Source organism: Rhopalosiphum padi, chromosome 2 (assembly GCF_020882245.1).
Source record: "Rhopalosiphum padi isolate XX-2018 chromosome 2, ASM2088224v1, whole genome shotgun sequence".
NCBI classification, from domain to species: Eukaryota; Metazoa; Arthropoda; class Insecta; order Hemiptera; family Aphididae; genus Rhopalosiphum; species Rhopalosiphum padi.
Window position 1 is genome coordinate 17,880,593 of NC_083598.1, and position 19,066 is coordinate 17,899,658.

Below are 19,066 nucleotides of genomic sequence, written 5' to 3' on the forward strand. Positions count from 1 at the left end.
AAAGTAAATACTCTACAGGGTAAAACTTTTACAAATAGGTACATTTTAATAATTATATTTTTAACAGTCGATAAAAAATAACAAAAAGACTACCTTTATACTTATAAATTATAATGCATTTGTAATTAAATATTGTTAACGGTACTGTAAGCATTTTTATTTAAATACATTTTCACAATATGGTTGTGTACAAGTGTAATATTGTATTCTTTTTTTTTTTTTTTTACAAGAAAATATACAATCTATATCATGACGTGGACATAATAAGTATATGTGCTATAAGATAGAAAGAGAAAAAAAAATAATAGAGCATGAAGTACCTACATAATTTGGGGAAAGAAGCCACCCATTGATGACACTTTCAGTTTGAATTAAATCCTAAGGGATTTATTTAGTTTAATAATTGTTTTATTTTTATTTTTTTTTTAATTTTATTTTTTATTGTAATAAATCTCTGCACCAATTACGTTTAAGTCGCCTTGGAGAGCTACCTGTGATTGTGAGGGATGATAAATTCTTGATGAGAGGATTTGAATGAGTAGAAAGACGGTGATGAAATTTTCTATAGAAACGTTTGGCTTCGTCATGAATGGTTATTAGGTTACAGTCTTTGTGTAGAGTAAGGTTTGATATATATGGAGGAGCATTTACTATTTTTGTTAATGTCATGTTTTGAAAAGCTTGTATCTTATTTAGATTGGACTTTTTAGCATTTCCCCATAGCTGGAGCCCGTATGTCCATTATGGGTTTTATTAAGGATTTGTAGATTAGTAGTTTAATATTGACAGGAGTGACCTCATTACCAATTAAATGTTTAAGCATACGTAGCCTATTATTTAGGGATAGTCTTTTTTCACGTATGTGTTGAGCCCAAGTTAAACGTTTATCAAGCGTTAGACCAAGTTATTTCACTGTGGGTAATGAAGGGATAGATATTGTATACTGTGGTTTTTTTCCAAAATTCATCAATAAGTTACATACCTACATTAATGTTTTTTTTTTATTATTATTATTATTATCATCGCCATGAACATTCTTATTAAAAAAAAAAAAAGATGTAAATTATTTATTTATTAGAATTTATTGTTTAAAATAATGTTGACGATTTTTTAAATAGTAAATAATAATTTTTGAAATTATTTAATTTTTGTTAATACATATATAATTATAAAATACAAGATTTTTAAATTTAATTCAATTTAAGTTAGTACGCCTACCTATTAAAAAAAAAAAAAAAAAAAAAAAAAAATAGAAATTGAGGTCTGGCGGGCGATTGATGTAAGCGAATAAAATTATTTTTACCTATATGTGAGGTAAAAACCTGATGACAGATGGGGGATGATATTGTTGCTAATCTCATTATTAATCACTATTATCGAAAATTTAAATATCTAATTAATTGTTGAGTGGAGTGTATGTTATACGCATTTTCATACCGACCAAACAGGCCATAATATTTTGGATCTACGCCCCTATGGATGTAACCACCAGAAAAGTTAACTTTTGAATACTTATGTCTACTGACTAATAAGATTATAAACAACTTTAAATTGATAATATTAAAACGACAAAGGTCCTTATTTACTTGATAAAAACACATAGCATTAATGATATGTAAACGGGGTGGTCTGACGTTTTTACCCGCATAATAGAAGTAATGTCTTTGGGCGAGTTTCTTATGTGTTTGAGCGAGACAATATAAAAGATAAAAATTATTATATAAAATCTATAGGGAATTTCGGTCAATCTAAAAATATGGCACAGTCTTATATGTAGGTCGGGCAACTAGAGTTTATCATAAGTTCAAAATAAATATCAGTTTGCCTGAACATTGAAAACGGGAAGTTGTATTATAGTGTTAGTGAGTTTATGTCAAATATGGATCTTAAAAATTAAAATTGATTATTTAATGATACTTTTAATACAAAACAAAAGATGCATTTCAATTGAAAACCATATTTTTAGTCAATTTAAGTATATTAAAAAAAGGTCGCATAAACACATTACAATGTTTTAAAATCATTCGCCACTCGCAATTTTTAAAAATTGTTTCAACACATTATTGTTCGTGTAAACGTAAACGTAGTTAATAGTTAATTTAATTTAAATTCATTTCCATGGGCCTATTTTGATTTAAAAATATTCTATTTTTATAATAAGGAGATATTATATTCATCGTTGATTTATGTATGTGGTGGCCCTGAAAAGGGCCGTTTTAGGGTGATATAAACAAAACTGATTATGCACGTTCTCCACGGATACGACGAGCCAGTTGGATGTCCTTGGGCATGATTGTGACACGCTTGGCGTGGATGGCGCACAAGTTGGTGTCTTCAAACAAACCGACTAAATACGCCTCGCTAGCTTCTTGCAATGCCATAACAGCAGAGCTCTGGAACCGCAAGTCGGTTTTGAAGTCTTGAGCGATTTCACGTACAAGACGTTGGAACGGCAATTTGCGGATCAATAGTTCCGTACTCTTTTGGTAACGACGGATCTCACGAAGAGCGACGGTTCCCGGACGGTAACGATGAGGTTTTTTCACTCCACCGGTGGCTGGTGCGCTCTTGCGGGCGGCTTTGGTTGCCAGCTGCTTCCTGGGAGCCTTTCCACCGGTAGATTTACGTGCCGTTTGCTTGGTACGAGCCATTTTGAATTTGGTTGTGTGTTAGACGAACTGTAAAATACTGATGGTCCCCCGTTTTACTTACTTACTTACTTACTTGGTAGCACGGCTTTCGCCTATATACTATTCCAGGCTATTGCCTTTGCTAGTAGCTGTAGTTGGAGATGGATTTGCTATTTTTTATTTTTTTTTTTTTTTTTTTTTTTTTTTTTTTTTTTTTTTTTTTTTTTTTATAATTTTAATTTAACTGGTTGCCCAAGGTTTTGTTCTCGGACGTTGTCTATGTCTCGAGGTATATAGAGAGGGGGAACAATTACCAATAGTTCTTATATGGTTGTACCATGAAGTAGCGATACGATGAAAAGTGGCTGAGGCATTTTTCTTAATGGTTTGTTGGATAGGAATGAATCCGACTGTGTGCAGAAGCACCGAGTTCCTTACAAAGGTCGGTTGGCCTAAAATTATCCTGATGCCTGTAGTCTGAACCGCCTCAAATTTCTTCCAAGTGGATGAGCTAATAAAGGGTGCCCATGCTTCTCCTGCGTAAGTTAAAATAGGGATAATGTACATTTTGAACAGGTTTAATTTGGTTCTAGTGGGGATTGGGCTTTTTTTATTTAGAATTGGATATAGTAAGCCTCGAATTTGAGTAGCTTTTTTGATAATGTTGGATGCGTGGGTGGAAAAACTGAGGTTGCGGTCAATTGTTACTCCAAGATATTTGACGCTCTTAGACCAAGGGATTTGAACGTTATTTATATTGATATTTTTGATTTTTGCAGTTCCTGTACGGCCAAACAGGATTGCAGTGGTTTTGGATTCGTTTATTTTAAGTCGCCATTTTTTGAACCAGTCTAATGCCAAGTTTGTTTGATTTTGAAGTTGCAAGGATGCAAAACGCGCGTTGTGGTTTGAACAATAGAACATTGTGTCGTCCGCAAATAAGGAGACACGAGATTTAGGAAGTGTAGGTAGGTCATTCGTATAAATATTAAATAGCGTAGGGGAAAGACAGGAACCTTGTGGCACGCCCGCATTTGCCTTTCTCAGTGACGAATTTTGATTTTCAATTTTTACAGAGAAGGTTCGTTCTGAAAGGAAAGATTCTGTGATTTTGATAAGTTGTAAAGGGATATTCATGGACATCATTTTGTGGAGAAGCCCGTCGTGCCACACGCTATCAAACGCTTTCTCAACATCGAGGAAGATAGCAGCAGTTTGAATGTTTTGGTTGAGATTTTCGCTTAGTTGGTCCATAAGTTTGGTCAGTTGGAGGACAGTTGAGTGGTTTTGACGGAAGGCGAATTGCTCATCTCTTATTTTTCCAGCTAAAGATTTTTGGAGAGATTGGAGGATTAAACGTTCGTATACTTTTGAGAGTGAAGAAAGAAGAGCAATGGGTCTGTAACTTTCTGGTAGTTGATGGTTTTTGCCAGGTTTCGGAATGGAAATTATGGACGAGAGTTTCCATACGCTTGGAAAGTAACATAGGTTGAAGCACCCGTTGATTATTTTAGTTAAGTCTAGTATTTTATTTTTGGGAAGAAACTTTAGGGCAGTATTTGTGATTTGGTCTCTGCCAGGGGCTTTGTTCTTTGCTAGCTTGGATATAAGTTTTTGGATTGACCCTGGAGTGGTGAAAATATTGGGACCAGTAAGCACTGAGCCTCTGAGGGTCGCGATGCTTTCCTTTACTTCAGGTAAGTCATGGCCCTTAAAGGTAGAAAACTGATGTTCAAGGGAATCCGCGATGATCTCAGATTTCTCTTTTGCAGAGTAGGACAAACCGTTTGGACCTAGTATTGGGTGTGCGGCTGGCTTTTTCTTTAGCAGACTCCTGTTTAGCTTGTATATAGAGTTTTCGTTTTGGTTCATGGAATCAATGTACTTGTCCCATTCGTCCTTCCTATGCGTTTTTAGCATCAGTCTAATGGTTTTGATTTTGGAGTTTAGCGATCTTTTAATTTGGGGGTCACGATTTAGCTGCCATTCTCGGCGGATTCGGTTTTTTTCATTTATTTCTTGTTGAATTTCCGCGGGAATAGCTAGGCGACGGCTGCCCCTACCGCGAGTGTATGAGCAGTTGTCAAGAGCTGAGTGGATGGAATTTGTGAATGTTTGGATGCTGATGTCAATGTTTTGCTTGGAGTTGGCAAGAAGAGCCGTGTTAGGTTTTTCTGCATTGAGTGTGTGATAAAACTTTTCCCAATTGATTTGAAGGTTTGGAAGTGGGGGAGAGGTTGTGATAGGTGAGTCAGTTAATTCAAGTAGAATTGGATTGTGATCGGATGATAACTCATTTAGGTTTGTGACGTGTACTAGGAGATGAGTGCGGATTAAAGCAATGTCTAATACGTCAGGTCTGCATTTATTGGAGCTTGGAAAGTGTGTAGGGGTGTCAGGGGCGAAGATTGCGTAGTCATTTTGTAGGAGGTGGCTATAGAGTATTGATCCAGCAGCATTTGTCTTGCGGCTGTTCCAGAGAGGATGTTTGGAGTTTAGGTCACCAGCAATAATGAAATTATCTGCACTATTGATGAGAAGGTCGAGGTCAGATGTAAGTAAGGGTGACGACGGGGGTTTGTAAACCGAAGAGATGAGAGTGGTTTTATTACTGATTTTTATTAATATAGATGTAGATTGAAGTTTTGTATTTGTGTCGATTTGTTGATGGACTATTTTACGATGAACTAAGATAGCTGTGCCTCCATGGGCTGGAGAACCACGGATTGGCGGAAGGTCATTCCTGTATGTGATATAATTTGGGATCTTGATGCTTAGATTTGATTTGAGATGAGTTTCGTTTAGTAGTATAATATCAGGTTTGTTAGTGAAAGTGAATGCACCGAGTTCATTAATTCTATTAGTAATGCCGTTAGCGTTCCAATGTACAATTTTTAAGCTAGATATCATTGTTGGTTTGCGAATAGGGTAATAAAGGATTTTATAGTGGATATAAGCATGGATTTGGGATCATCCGATGTGGACAGAACTGAAAGGAGATCAGTTAAAAGTTCTATTACCTGCTCGCTGTTTAGAGTCTTCTTGGACTTAGTTGCAGAGGCGTAGTCCACTTTAGTGGTATCGGCACTTTGGGATTGAATAGGTTGATCTGTAGGGTGTGAGGGGTTTGGTTGTGGATTTTTGGCTAGCTTTGCATTAGCGGCTTGGGCGAGATATGAACAACCGCGGTAATTTGCCGTGTGTTTACCACCACAATTGCAACATTTTGGGTCTTGTTCGATAGTTTTGGGACATTGGCTAGCTTTGTGTTCGCCTGAGCATTTAACACATCTAAGCGGGTGGGTGCAATTGGAGGATCCGTGGCCTATGCGTTGACAAGCGAAACACTGTGAGGGCCCTGATTTCTTATAGGTCTCGACAGAAACTTTGACATAAAATAGATCAGTAATTTCATAGATATGCTTGGATGTAAGGCTACTACCAATGATAACTAAGCAAATTGGCATTGGTTTGTTCACTGGGCCAAAGCGTTTAACAAGTTTAACGTCGAAATTTAACGACTCTAATTCACATTGAATTTCGTCTGTAGAGATGTCAGTGGGAATACCTTTTAGTACAACTTTTAATGTACGTTCATCCGGAAGTTTTGAAGTCACGAATTGGATGTTCTGTTCTAATAAAATTTTCTGGATTAGTCTGTAGTGGCTAATTTCTCGGGTTTTAATAATAATTGAGCCGTCGGAAGTTGCTTGAGCGGAGACAACTTCAGGTGAGAGTTCGCCGAATATGATTGGAGCAGCTCTGCGCCAATCAGACGATTTTTTCACAATTATGGGGGGGATACGGAAAGCAGGTTTTACGCCAGAACTCGGAGAGTTATCGGCATTTTCTTCGTTTATATTATTAGTAGCAGTATTTGACCTACCTGGTACGGATGTGGAGAGTGGCGGAACTAGGTCCGAGATGTCGCTGGCTGGATGGGAGTTGTCCGATGAGATGTAAGAATCGCCTGACAACGATTCTGAGTCGGATGGTTCCGGCGATGGCGGTTCTGGTCGCTGTTTGGGTGGAGGAGAGGAGGTCTGGTTGCGGAGCTTTTTGGATTCCGTGAGTGGCGGGGTCCGATTCCTTTTCGAACCGGCTCTGCGGCCGCCCATGATGACTTCTACTTTGCGCTTGACTTTCGTTGTGGATGACGATGTTGAACGACTGTCTGCTTGAAACGCTGGACGTTGAATGAATGATGGTCCCCCGTTACGAAACACACTAGTATTTATACACAAAACGGATTCGTATCTGTCGTCCCCATTGGTCGATGGCGTTGTTGATAATCGGTGAGTGGGAGAAATCAAATTGAGCATTTCGATTGGCCGTGCGTGCTCCGTGAAACACATAAATACATTGACATCTGTAACCCGGCATCAGTTGACGTTCAACGTTCAAACTGTTCAAAGTTTTCAGCTAGAAACTACATAAAATCAACATGACCGGACGCGGTAAAGGAGGAAAAGGTCTTGGAAAAGGAGGAGCCAAACGTCATCGTAAGGTACTCCGTGATAACATCCAGGGAATCACCAAGCCTGCCATTCGTCGGTTAGCTCGCCGTGGTGGAGTGAAACGTATCTCCGGTTTGATCTACGAAGAGACCCGCGGTGTGTTGAAAGTATTCTTGGAGAACGTAATCCGTGATGCAGTCACCTACACCGAGCACGCCAAGAGGAAAACCGTTACCGCCATGGACGTCGTCTATGCCCTGAAACGTCAAGGACGCACCTTGTACGGTTTCGGAGGTTAATGTACATGCGTGCATACCCACATACATACATCTTTTAAAAAGGCCCTTTTCAGGGCCGCCAATTAATTGTGCTGTGTGTGGTATAGTAGGTATGTTGTATTTTATAATTAATTGTTTATTATTACTAATAAATATGAATATCATCATCATTGTTTGCGTAAACCATCGGATTGGACCTTTTTTTTCCACAGAAAATTATTTACGAAAAGGTGTATTTGACCCTCAGTCAAAGGAAGATACGATAAATAATGTTTGATAAAATCGAATTTTATTTCAACAAATAATATAATGTGGACATATTTTATACTAATAACTCAAATCGATATTTTGTGTAAAATATCGATTTTAAATTAATTAGCAAACAATTTGTGTACTTCTGTACTGTTCGTGTACGAAAAATTTCGTTGTTATACAACTCGTTAACAGCGTCGGATTGTCACTATGTTACTGAGTTTTAGAACATCTAACATTTGAATACAGCTACATCAACTGTTTGGTTTATTAGATATTAATAATATCATTATGATTTAATTATTTATTAATTTTGTTTTTTATATAGTAATGATAAGTTAGTACAAATATTAGCAGACAATATAATTGTGTTGAATTATAAAACAGTACAGTTGCCGTAGCTGTAATCTCTAGTAATTCGCTACTAATGTTTGTACTAATATTTAATATTACTGATATAAATAATATATTGTATTCTATTGTATAATAATATATATTCTATTATAAATTTTATAATAGGAAAAAATTACAACCAAACACTCAAAACCGGCCCAATCCGGTTTGCTCATATATGATTATTGATTATTACAATATGAAACAAAATATTATAACACTGTATAACTAGCAGTACTACCTATTCATATATAATTTTACAAGTCATACTATGTACGATGTACAATCCGTTAAATGAACAATGGACGTTTACTGTGAATTAATACAATGTGTTAGGAAGATCATTAAAAACTAAATTTCATTCTGTTATAAATTTTGAAAATCACATGATTTATAGTCAAATCATCGGTGTCAGCTTTAAAAATGATAAAACCACAATGTACATGTTACAGAGCGCACGTTACTACTAATAAGGGACCCGTATATGAATGAATGATAGTGGCCCTGAAAAGGGCCTTTTTAGTAGAACATTATGTTCAGTAGTTGAATTAGACTTTTTTTTCGGTCTTTTTGGGCAAAAGAACGGCTTGGATGTTAGGCAACACACCGCCTTGAGCGATTGTAACACCGGACAACAGTTTGTTCAATTCTTCGTCGTTCCTGATTGCCAATTGCAAATGTCTAGGAATGATACGGGATTTCTTGTTATCACGGGCAGCGTTACCGGCCAACTCCAAAACTTCTGCTGCCAAGTATTCCATGACGGCGGCCAGGTATACGGGTGCTCCGGCTCCGACACGCTCGGCGTAATTTCCTTTTCTCAACAGACGATGGATACGACCGACCGGGAACTGAAGTCCGGCACGGGACGACCTGGTCTTGGATTTGCCTCCCTTCGATTTTCCTGCTTTGCCTCTTCCGCTCATGATTGTGATTTTAGTAGACTGCTTTAAACTATATCAAACACTGAATGGTCTGAGGTCTGTGAAATATGCACCTTTATAGTCAAAAACAGAGAGACAATCCTGTGATTGAACAGATTGAAACGTTATGACGATATTAAATCACACCGTTGGCAATGTAACTGCAACCAAACGATGTTGTTTTCAATAAGCATAATAGCAATTTTTATTCATGAAGAAACTATTATTTTTATCAGACATGTACCGCTGGTAAATCCTTTTTGTTCCGTCATACCTAATAGAATTTAGCAAATAACCGTATGACGTGTTATCCTTGAGTTAGTAATATATACGGTCGTTTTATGTCGTTGAACATCATTCGTGTTTGAAGTATTTAGACGTAAACAGCTATCGTTTTAACAAATATCTACCATGGCTCCAGGAGGTAAATCTGCAGGAAAGGCGATGAAGAAATCGTCCGGCAAGGCCCAAAAAAACATCGCCAAGTCCGACAAGAAACGCAAGCCAAAGAGGAAAGAATCCTATGCCATCTACATCTACAAAGTGCTGAAGCAAGTACATCCCGACACCGGAGTCTCCTCTAAGGCAATGAGCATCATGAACAGTTTCGTCAACGATTTGTTCGAACGTATCGCCGCCGAGTCCAGTCGTTTGGCCCACTACAACAAGCGGTCAACCATCACCAGTCGGGAGATCCAAACCGCCGTCCGATTGTTGTTGCCCGGTGAATTGGCCAAGCACGCCGTCAGTGAAGGAACAAAAGCTGTAACCAAGTACACAAGTTCCAAATAATTCAACTTATATTATAACACTCTTTAAAAAGGCCCTTTTTAGGGCCACCAATTTTTTCTATTGATCGATAATTATTTAAATTCATATATTTATCTCCCTACAGTCTATACTTAAACTCTATCAGTGGGTATCTTGCTATTTTAAAAGTGGCAATACTTACTCTACACACTTTTCTCGATTTTTTTTTATCATACACCAGTCAATATCTTGGTAAGTATAAGTCATTTTCAAATAACTTTTTTAAACTTTCTAGGTTTTACTGTGTTATAATTTTGATAATTTTAACTGCCCCTCTTATTAGATAAAACACTATCAACTTTTGATTTTCAAATGACGATACCTCTTTTCGATCATATTGAAAAAAATTATTTTAAGGTTTACAACACTTACTTCGAGTAATCCGGTTGCGACTTACGAGCGTCATCCTCACGAATTAGACAAGGGAATGATATATCCGAGAGTATGACTCAAACCGAATTTGTTGTCGATAATCTTATGAGTGGGTTATATCACAAAGGTCGTTCATTATATATGGACAATTTTTATAAGTGTTCAGCTTTCTCGAAAATTATTACAAAAAAAAACTTATGTTACGGGAACTAATTTTCTGTTCTGAAGATTTGTTATTTTTTTGTTTTTATAATTACAAGAGTTATAAGGTTATTAGAGCGGTTGTCGGGTTCACAATACCTCAAGAAAAGATTAGCACGTGAGGCCGATTTAATGAAGCAAAAAAATTGTTTATTAAAATTTTTATTGTTTTTTTATGTACAAGTTACAAAGTTATTTTTGTTTATTTTATAAAAATATTTTACATGTTTGATAAGGAATCATTATGTATTTATTTTATAAAACAATAAATATTAATAACGTTTTTCATATGAATCAAAATTAAAAAAATGTCATTTTAGTATGAAACTAAATTTCAGAATATACGACGATCTGTGATTGGCGCCGACTATTGCCTTCAATGATGTAGATTATAGACAATGGCCGCCGTCGATTACGGATCGGCACACGTAATATGTTGCAAACAGTTACGCGGCGTGTGGCGGTAGACTAGGATTATACGTGCGGAGGTGAACGTATAAAATACCTTTTTTGCGACACGATTTAGCAAAATTGTCGGCGAATCATATTGAAGATGAATTTAAAAGTTCGGTACGAATAATTTTAATTGGTCGTGATGAAATTGATTCATCAGCTTTTCTTTTGCAATTTTCTTTCAACATTTGTGTTTCTATTTTCTCAATTGAATTTTGATCGTGATTATGTTTTCCAGAAGTTTCAATCACTTTAAGTTAATCTAAACCTGAGAAAATTATTGCTAAATATTTATTATTGGTACACCTCCATCTTAAAAGATTATCTTTTTTTGTTCTTCAATTAATTTATATTTGTAGAAATTGCTGTTAGTAATATGAACTTATAATTCAAATACATTGAACAAATGAAAATTGTTATTATTGGTCATACACAGTCACATAGTACATCTGCTAACTATAGATTAATATGAAATAATATATACATATTTCTAAATTGTACCTGGAAGCTTGATATTATTCGCATCGGTAAGAACATTATACCTTAATTGTTTAGTTATATTATTGTCTATTGTTTTTATATAAACAGTATAAAATAATTCGTGAGGATGACGCTCGTAAGTCGCAACCGGATTACTCGAAGTGTTGTAAACCTTAAAATAATTTTTTTCAATATGATCGAAAAGAGGTATCGTCATTTGAAAATCAAAAGTTGATAGTGTTTTATCTAATAAGAGGGGCAGTTAAAATTATCAAAATTATAACACAGTAAAACCTAGAAAGTTTAAAAAAGTTATTTGAAAATGACTTATACTTACCAAGATATTGACTGGTGTATGATAAAAAAAAATCGAGAAAAGTGTGTAGAGTAAGTATTGCCACTTTTAAAATAGCAAGATACCCACTGATAGAGTTTAAGTATAGACTGTAGGGAGATAAATATATGAATTTAAATAATTATCGATCAATAGAAAAAATTGGTGGCCCTAAAAAGGGCCTTTTTAAAGAGTGTTATAATATAAGTTGAATTATTTGGAACTTGTGTACTTGGTTACAGCTTTTGTTCCTTCACTGACGGCGTGCTTGGCCAATTCACCGGGCAACAACAATCGGACGGCGGTTTGGATCTCCCGACTGGTGATGGTTGACCGCTTGTTGTAGTGGGCCAAACGACTGGACTCGGCGGCGATACGTTCGAACAAATCGTTGACGAAACTGTTCATGATGCTCATTGCCTTAGAGGAGACTCCGGTGTCGGGATGTACTTGCTTCAGCACTTTGTAGATGTAGATGGCATAGGATTCTTTCCTCTTTGGCTTGCGTTTCTTGTCGGACTTGGCGATGTTTTTTTGGGCCTTGCCGGACGATTTCTTCATTGCCTTTCCTGCGGATTTACCTCCTGGAGCCATGGCTGATAATTTTTTGTAAACTGTGGTTGTTGACGATGAAACACTTCAAATACGAATGTTGTTGAAATACACAAAGCGACTGTATATATGAATAACCCAAGGAGACACGTCAAACAGCCATTGGCCAAATTCTAATAGGTATAACAGAACAAATAGGATCCACAGTGGTTAAGTGTTCATTAAAATAGAAGCTTCTCCGCGAAAAACCATTATCAGAATGATGATGAAAAACAACATCGTTTAGTAGTAGTTGCATATCAAACGGAGTCAAGTAATATCGTCATTACAATTCAAACTGTCCAATCGCAGTACTGTTTTCTAAATTTTGGCTATATAAGCTTCCCTCCCGGTGGAATTTATCACCATTCAGAGTTCGAATCAGTTACAAAGCAGTCAAGCATTCAAATACAATCATGAGCGGAAGAGGTAAAGCAGGAAAATCGAAGGGAGGTAAATCCAAGACCAGGTCGTCCCGTGCCGGACTCCAGTTCCCAGTCGGTCGTATCCATCGTCTGTTGAGAAAAGGAAACTACGCCGAACGTGTCGGAGCCGGAGCACCGGTATACTTGGCCGCCGTCATGGAATATTTGGCAGCTGAAGTGTTGGAATTGGCCGGTAACGCTGCCCGTGACAACAAGAAATCTCGTATCATTCCCAGACATTTGCAATTGGCAATCAGGAACGACGAAGAATTGAACAAACTGTTGTCCGGTGTTACAATCGCTCAAGGCGGTGTGTTGCCTAACATCCAAGCCGTTCTTTTGCCCAAAAAGACCGAGAAAAAAGTCTAATCCCCTAGAACCACCTAGTCAACTTATAAAACGGCCCTTATCAGGGCCACCAATACCAATTTATTGTAAACATCACCCACCCTCTTATCCCCTTTTCAATTCCATTATACTTTATGACATGACGACAAAGATGGTTCCTAAAATACCAAAATTAGATATTTAATACCATAGGTTTTATTAGTCCTGCTAAATACGTATACTTTGGATGTGATTTGTGACCAAAATAATTATATTAGTTTAAATTTTACATTTTAAAATTCCCGTTAAAATATTAATTCGCATTTACATGCATTGCTTAATCCCAGAATAAGGAGCTGTTCGATTTGCATTAAATAATAAATGCCTTTATAATATGCTCCCAACTATCAGAATAACTCAATACACGCATTAACTACTGCGTGTAAACGTGGTAATTGTATTCAAATTGTTGTTGAGCTAAATTTTATTTTGGTACAGAACAATGTTTCGAACGTTCATCATCGTGACAAGTTGTATAAAATACTAATAGGTGGTACAGTGGTATACTGTATAATATATGACTTTTGTAATATTGTGTCGTCAGGTTTATCATGCGCTTAGTAATCATACCTATTATAAAGTCCAGATTAATAAGTATTATGACGCACATACATATCTATGTGTTGCGTACCCATTAATTGAACATTACAATCTACAAAAATAAATAAATATTACGATTGAATTGATATTTCATAATATGTTCTAATATTGTGAGTATAAATATCCATGTGTCAAAAAAATTTATCAAATGATTTAGAATTTAAATAAAAAATTATAACGTAACACGAAAAAAAAAACATTGATAAAGAAGACTGCAAATGAAGAAAGGTATATTTTCTCCATCGGGAATCCCGATATAATAAAAGCTTACTTAGTAAAAGGTAGATCCATACATAACGTATTATTATATTCTTATACATCAACAAAGTGATCTACCTATTAGCTGTAACAAAGTAGTGTATACATCAAAATTATAAAATTACCATCATCAATTAGACAGAAAAAATGCCTTCCGTATATTGTTTTTTTAGTCTCAATCCATAATATGTGATAAATATTTCAGTGATATTTATATTAACACTTACCTACCCGCGCAATTCTTTTTCAAATTTTCAATTACACATTCGTGGTGTATTTACACCAATTTGGTTTTTACACAGAAATCAATCTCGTATTGTTTAACATACACCTATTCGAGTTAATTTACACTTATGAAAAGAACGATGTGTTACTTAATTTTGTTTTAAATAGGTATAATGATGAATATTAAAGTGCCCATAAAATACACCAATACAAAAACAATTTGATACATTGAAGTAAACAAATCTAATTGAGCATATAGTCTAAGAGACGTTTATATTATAAGTGGTGGCCCTGAAAAGGGCCTTTTTAATATGTGTCTTATATTTTTACATAGCAAATCGCGGACGAAACATTTTAACCTCCGAAACCGTACAAGGTACGTCCTTGGCGTTTAAGAGCGTAGACAACGTCCATGGCGGTCACTGTCTTCCTCTTGGCGTGTTCGGTGTATGTTACGGCATCACGAATCACGTTTTCCAGGAACACTTTCAACACTCCGCGGGTTTCTTCGTAGATCAAACCGGAGATACGTTTTACTCCGCCACGGCGAGCTAATCGACGAATGGCAGGCTTGGTTATTCCTTGGATGTTATCACGGAGTACTTTACGATGACGTTTGGCGCCTCCTTTTCCAAGACCTTTTCCTCCTTTACCGCGTCCGGTCATGTTGATTTTATGTAGTTTCTAGCTGATTGATTAAAGAGCTGCTGCGATGAACGCTGAACGTTGACTGATGCCCGGTTAACAAACGTCAATGTATTTATGCGTTTCACGGAGCACGCACGGCCAATCGAAATGCTCCATTTGTTTTCTCCCACTCCCCGATTATCGACAACTCGTCGACCAATGAGAACGGCAGATACGAATCCGTTTTGTATATAAATACTGGTGAAATTCGATTCGACGGTTATCACTGTTTTACATTTGTTCGTACATTAACATCACTGGTAATAACCAAAATCAACAATGGCCCGTACCAAGCAGACCGCACGTAAATCTACCGGAGGAAAGGCTCCCAGAAAGCAGCTGGCAACCAAAGCCGCCCGTAAGAGCGCACCCGCCACCGGAGGAGTGAAGAAACCGCATCGTTATCGTCCGGGAACCGTGGCTCTCCGTGAAATCCGTCGTTACCAAAAGAGCACGGAGCTGTTGATCCGCAAATTGCCGTTCCAACGGCTGGTGCGTGAGATCGCTCAGGATTTCAAGACCGACTTGCGTTTCCAGAGTTCCGCCGTCATGGCATTGCAGGAAGCCAGCGAAGCCTATCTGGTCGGTTTGTTCGAAGACACCAACTTGTGCGCCATCCACGCCAAGCGTGTCACGATCATGCCTAAGGATATCCAACTGGCTCGTCGTATCCGCGGTGAACGCGCTTAATCGTCTTTTGATGCTCATATACCACTTAAAACGGCCCTTTTCAGGGCCACCAAACCGTCGTTACATGTTAATTCTCTAATACTCGTCTAACGTAACTTAATACTATTTTACAATCAAATACCTAGTGTCGGGAGTAGTGTGATGGGCATCGATTGAATTAGTAATCGAAACATTTTCATAATTGTTAAACCCCCTCCTAAGTTCCTAACACGTCTCGTTTCATGGACATCTTTGAAATAATTTTTATTCGATCGCAATGAATATAATATTATACATTTCATTCTAACTTTTACTTAGCAAATTATTTTATACATTTAAATAATAATAGCCATTTATAAATTTACTAATAACTATTATTCATTCAATATTTTATACGTTGTTAGGAGTTTTGTGGGACAGGATTCTAAAATAAATCGAGTGATGTGAACCCCAGTAGGTGGTCGAGTTCCGAGTTACTATAATTCGAATAAAAATCACTCGTTTACAAGATCGATTATTGTTTTAATAATTGAGATATCTCGATTATTCTCATCGCTACTCGTGACATTAAATTTAAGACCTTAAGTCGACCCTTTCTCATCTTCAAGTAATTAAGCACTACTTAAAATGCGTGCAGTGCCGTTAATTAATAATATTTAATTATAAATACATTATAATTTACATAAGTATTTAGAGATAGTGCTTTTGTTATTTTTTTATCACTGTTAAAAATATAACTTTTAAAAAGTGCCTATTTTTAAAAGTTTTAACCTGTAAAATACTCACTTTGTTCCTACGTTATACAAAAGATTACGTAATTATCTACAGACCTACTTCAATAATCACATTAATATGATAGAAAAAATGCAAATGTATAATAAAAATATTTCGATAGGTCCGATAGCTACGTTTAATTAAAAATAAACAACATATTCATACCCATATTATACTTATTACATAATATTAAAATAATGATATACCGAATCTCACGGCTAGACGAATACACGGTACAGATTTTTGGCGGTGGATCAACAAAAGACTAAAATCTATCATTGTAGGAAATTCTTCGGTTCTTATACTATTAATAGTACAACTATTGAAATGTTACGTTATATTAGGACATTTGCCCACTTTAGAAGGTGCCTTAGGTTCCCCGCGGGTTTCGACGACGTTTTGTACTATCAATTCTTGTCTTCTTAAATAATAAATAACAAAATACTCTATTTATAGAAAAACAGTATGACATCGTCAAGGTTCGGGGCAACAAGACGTTAGATGCTAAAAAATCACGGACAAATAATATAGGTAATGGTGTATAGTAGTGTAATCTGCAGCGTCGGTTTATTACGCGTACAAACTCGACAATGTATCAGACACGAGATCACCGATGATGACGTATAAATAAGTCAAATTTTGTTTATTTAAAATCGAGTTTCGACCAAAATCCCTTAACAGTGAAATACTATGATTATTTAAAAAAAATATTTAACGTGAATAGGTACCATTAAGATTATATTTATTGGTAAAGTCCGTGATGTAAACATGTCAATGGTATAAACGTTAATGACGCCGTGCCGTAACAGTAACCTAAAACCGTCAATTTTGAAAAGCCACTGTTCATCGACATATCGGTCGATTTGAAAACTGCAAGCACTCGAGGCTTGGGAAACTCGTATAGAATGTGTCTAAAAAGTTTTTGTAAATTTTAAATTGGTTTCGGTCATACGGTATACCATTAAACATGGACTACGAAAACACGGTTGGAACCGTGAGAATAACGATCCGTGGTGGTTTTGTGTTACTAGATAGCGTCGGGATAACTATATGAGATCTTTTGGAATTTAGCTGGCTTTTAGAAAAGATCAAAGTCAGATTTTTACAACTATTTCTCGCCGAGAAATCGCGAAAAACGTTTGCACAACCGCAGCCGTGTCAATGACGCGAATCACGACGGTTTACTAGTCGGTACGGTACAGTATATATATTTACAAACCGTTTCGTTGCTCAGCGTTACATTCAACAGTAAATTTCGAGTCGGTTTTCTACGTTCAAAATCAACTCTACCATGACAGAAACGGTCGTTCCCGCCTCTCAGGCACCAGTCACTGCGTCGCCAGCCGCGAAAAAGTCTCCGGCCAAGAAGAAGACTGCTGCTGCTGCTTCAATGGCAAAGAAGCCCGCTGCGTCTCACCCGACCACCTCCGTGATGGTGAAGTCTGCCATCAAAGAACTCAAGGAGAAGAAAGGATCTTCTTTGCCGGCTATCAAGAAATACTTGGCTGCCAACTACAAAGTCGATCCCGCCAAGCTGGCGCCGTTCATCAGGAAGTTTTTGAAAGCCGCCGTAGCGAACGGTACCGTTGTTCAGACCAAGGGCACCGGCGCTTCTGGACATTTCAAACTGCCGGTTGCCGAGGTTAAACCAAAAAAGGCGGCCGTAGTCAAGAAGAAGAAACCGGTGGCCAAAAAAGTCAAAGCCCCTGGTGCCGTGAAGAGGAAATCGACGTCTGCCATGAAAGTGAAACCAACTTCTGGCGAACCGGCGGCTAAAAAATCCAAGAAAGCGGCCGTCGCTGCTAAACCTAAGAAGGCTACCAAACCGAAGAAATCTCCGGTCAAGGCGAAAAAACCTACTGGCGCTGTCAAACCCAAAGCGAAGAAGACTCCAACCAAGAAAACAGCAGCTCCCAAGAAGAAGTAAACTGAACGATCACTACTTCTCTCGTCCCTTAAAACGGTCCTTTTCAGGACCACCAATTTTCTTATGCACCTAAATAATTACTTTTTACTTGGTGATTAGAAGTTATATCCTTTAGAATCACAAGTCTCAATTTGAATTCATTATTCATAATTTAAAATACTTAATGTAATATTTACTTACACAAGTCAGTAGTCAGTACTATCTTACTGGTGACTGATCTACAGCGAATCATTTTGTTGGCCCTACCATATTTTGTACCAACAATAGTTGCCGCCGCGCAGTATAAAATCGTCTACGCCGATTATATTTAATACCAAGCCTAGTACGTTAATAAGTAGTAGTGTATCACATAATATCATTTATTTTAATATACAAATTACAAGGTCATTACTAGTGCTCGGAACTTGTTGCATTTGCATGTGTTTATTTTTTTTAAAGCCAACCTTTAGTTAGTAATTTCTCATGTGAAATACATTATAATAAGAAATATATTATAATTAATTTCATGTTTCACTGTAAGTACCTGCGTTTTTAGATATAACTGAAAATAGGTAAGTACAAGCTCAGTCATCCCAGGGTTATTAACAATTAACATTGGTACTCAGGTACCTATATTATTGTAATATTAATTAAATGTTTTTTTAATGCAATATTACATTAATTGTACATCACACGTGCATGTAGTTGTATAATAAAACAAAACGTGTGTAAATTATTCGATAACATATTGTATTTTGTATCCTGTATCATGAAATTCATGATACATTTTATACTAGTAGTACGTATTTTATTTTGTCAAAAGATAGAATAGGTATACTATTATTGTAGGTAAACATTTGAATGGAATAGTACCAAGAAATTTAGATTTGCAGGACACTCAAAACTTAAAATAAATGTAAAAATTGTGGTAATTTTGTGTATATGTGTATATTATTAGTAT

At 36.6% G+C, this 19,066-nt stretch overlaps 9 protein-coding genes across 9 annotated transcripts; 5 read left to right on the forward strand and 4 right to left on the reverse strand.

The window, feature by feature from the left end:
* Nucleotides 1–2,215: 2,215 nt before the first annotated feature.
* LOC132919230 (histone H3) lies at nucleotides 2,216–2,666 on the reverse strand. The gene has a single exon (XM_060980629.1). It carries the CDS (start codon nucleotides 2,649–2,651, stop codon nucleotides 2,241–2,243), a length of 411 nt encoding a protein of 136 aa, XP_060836612.1. The 5' UTR covers nucleotides 2,652–2,666; the 3' UTR covers nucleotides 2,216–2,240.
* Nucleotides 2,667–7,027: 4,361 nt separating this feature from the next.
* On the forward strand, nucleotides 7,028–7,571 carry LOC132919239 (histone H4). The gene has a single exon (XM_060980638.1). It carries the CDS (start codon nucleotides 7,075–7,077, stop codon nucleotides 7,384–7,386), a length of 312 nt encoding a protein of 103 aa, XP_060836621.1. The 5' UTR covers nucleotides 7,028–7,074; the 3' UTR covers nucleotides 7,387–7,571.
* A 783-nt stretch (nucleotides 7,572–8,354) lies between these two features.
* Nucleotides 8,355–9,100, reverse strand: LOC132919236 (histone H2A). The gene has a single exon (XM_060980636.1). The coding sequence runs from the start codon at nucleotides 8,934–8,936 to the stop codon at nucleotides 8,559–8,561; it is 378 nt and encodes a 125-aa protein (XP_060836619.1). The 5' UTR covers nucleotides 8,937–9,100; the 3' UTR covers nucleotides 8,355–8,558.
* A 178-nt stretch (nucleotides 9,101–9,278) lies between these two features.
* On the forward strand, nucleotides 9,279–9,768 carry LOC132919232 (histone H2B-like). The gene has a single exon (XM_060980632.1). The coding sequence runs from the start codon at nucleotides 9,345–9,347 to the stop codon at nucleotides 9,723–9,725; it is 381 nt and encodes a 126-aa protein (XP_060836615.1). The 5' UTR covers nucleotides 9,279–9,344; the 3' UTR covers nucleotides 9,726–9,768.
* A 1,985-nt stretch (nucleotides 9,769–11,753) lies between these two features.
* On the reverse strand, nucleotides 11,754–12,227 carry LOC132919233 (histone H2B-like). Its single transcript, XM_060980633.1, has one exon. The coding sequence runs from the start codon at nucleotides 12,175–12,177 to the stop codon at nucleotides 11,797–11,799; it is 381 nt and encodes a 126-aa protein (XP_060836616.1). The 5' UTR covers nucleotides 12,178–12,227; the 3' UTR covers nucleotides 11,754–11,796.
* Nucleotides 12,228–12,535: 308 nt separating this feature from the next.
* Nucleotides 12,536–13,013, forward strand: LOC132919235 (histone H2A). Its single transcript, XM_060980635.1, has one exon. It carries the CDS (start codon nucleotides 12,591–12,593, stop codon nucleotides 12,966–12,968), a length of 378 nt encoding a protein of 125 aa, XP_060836618.1. The 5' UTR covers nucleotides 12,536–12,590; the 3' UTR covers nucleotides 12,969–13,013.
* A 1,339-nt stretch (nucleotides 13,014–14,352) lies between these two features.
* On the reverse strand, nucleotides 14,353–14,812 carry LOC132919237 (histone H4). Its single transcript, XM_060980637.1, has one exon. It carries the CDS (start codon nucleotides 14,733–14,735, stop codon nucleotides 14,424–14,426), a length of 312 nt encoding a protein of 103 aa, XP_060836620.1. The 5' UTR covers nucleotides 14,736–14,812; the 3' UTR covers nucleotides 14,353–14,423.
* A 151-nt stretch (nucleotides 14,813–14,963) lies between these two features.
* Nucleotides 14,964–15,492, forward strand: LOC132919231 (histone H3). Its single transcript, XM_060980631.1, has one exon. The coding sequence runs from the start codon at nucleotides 15,036–15,038 to the stop codon at nucleotides 15,444–15,446; it is 411 nt and encodes a 136-aa protein (XP_060836614.1). The 5' UTR covers nucleotides 14,964–15,035; the 3' UTR covers nucleotides 15,447–15,492.
* Nucleotides 15,493–17,429: 1,937 nt separating this feature from the next.
* On the forward strand, nucleotides 17,430–18,849 carry LOC132919229 (histone H1A, sperm-like). Its single transcript, XM_060980628.1, has one exon. The coding sequence runs from the start codon at nucleotides 17,491–17,493 to the stop codon at nucleotides 18,124–18,126; it is 636 nt and encodes a 211-aa protein (XP_060836611.1). The 5' UTR covers nucleotides 17,430–17,490; the 3' UTR covers nucleotides 18,127–18,849.
* The last annotated feature ends 217 nt before the right edge of the window (nucleotides 18,850–19,066 follow it).

What these genes read in the sequence shown, in the direction of transcription:
- LOC132919230 (XM_060980629.1), bottom strand. Translation starts at nt 2,651, where the DNA reads ATGGCTCGTACCAAGCAAACGGCACGTAAATCTACCGGTGGAAAGGCT.
- LOC132919239 (XM_060980638.1), top strand. Translation starts at nt 7,075, where the DNA reads ATGACCGGACGCGGTAAAGGAGGAAAAGGTCTTGGAAAAGGAGGAGCC.
- LOC132919236 (XM_060980636.1), bottom strand. Translation starts at nt 8,936, where the DNA reads ATGAGCGGAAGAGGCAAAGCAGGAAAATCGAAGGGAGGCAAATCCAAG.
- LOC132919232 (XM_060980632.1), top strand. Translation starts at nt 9,345, where the DNA reads ATGGCTCCAGGAGGTAAATCTGCAGGAAAGGCGATGAAGAAATCGTCC.
- LOC132919233 (XM_060980633.1), bottom strand. Translation starts at nt 12,177, where the DNA reads ATGGCTCCAGGAGGTAAATCCGCAGGAAAGGCAATGAAGAAATCGTCC.
- LOC132919235 (XM_060980635.1), top strand. Translation starts at nt 12,591, where the DNA reads ATGAGCGGAAGAGGTAAAGCAGGAAAATCGAAGGGAGGTAAATCCAAG.
- LOC132919237 (XM_060980637.1), bottom strand. Translation starts at nt 14,735, where the DNA reads ATGACCGGACGCGGTAAAGGAGGAAAAGGTCTTGGAAAAGGAGGCGCC.
- LOC132919231 (XM_060980631.1), top strand. Translation starts at nt 15,036, where the DNA reads ATGGCCCGTACCAAGCAGACCGCACGTAAATCTACCGGAGGAAAGGCT.
- LOC132919229 (XM_060980628.1), top strand. Translation starts at nt 17,491, where the DNA reads ATGACAGAAACGGTCGTTCCCGCCTCTCAGGCACCAGTCACTGCGTCG.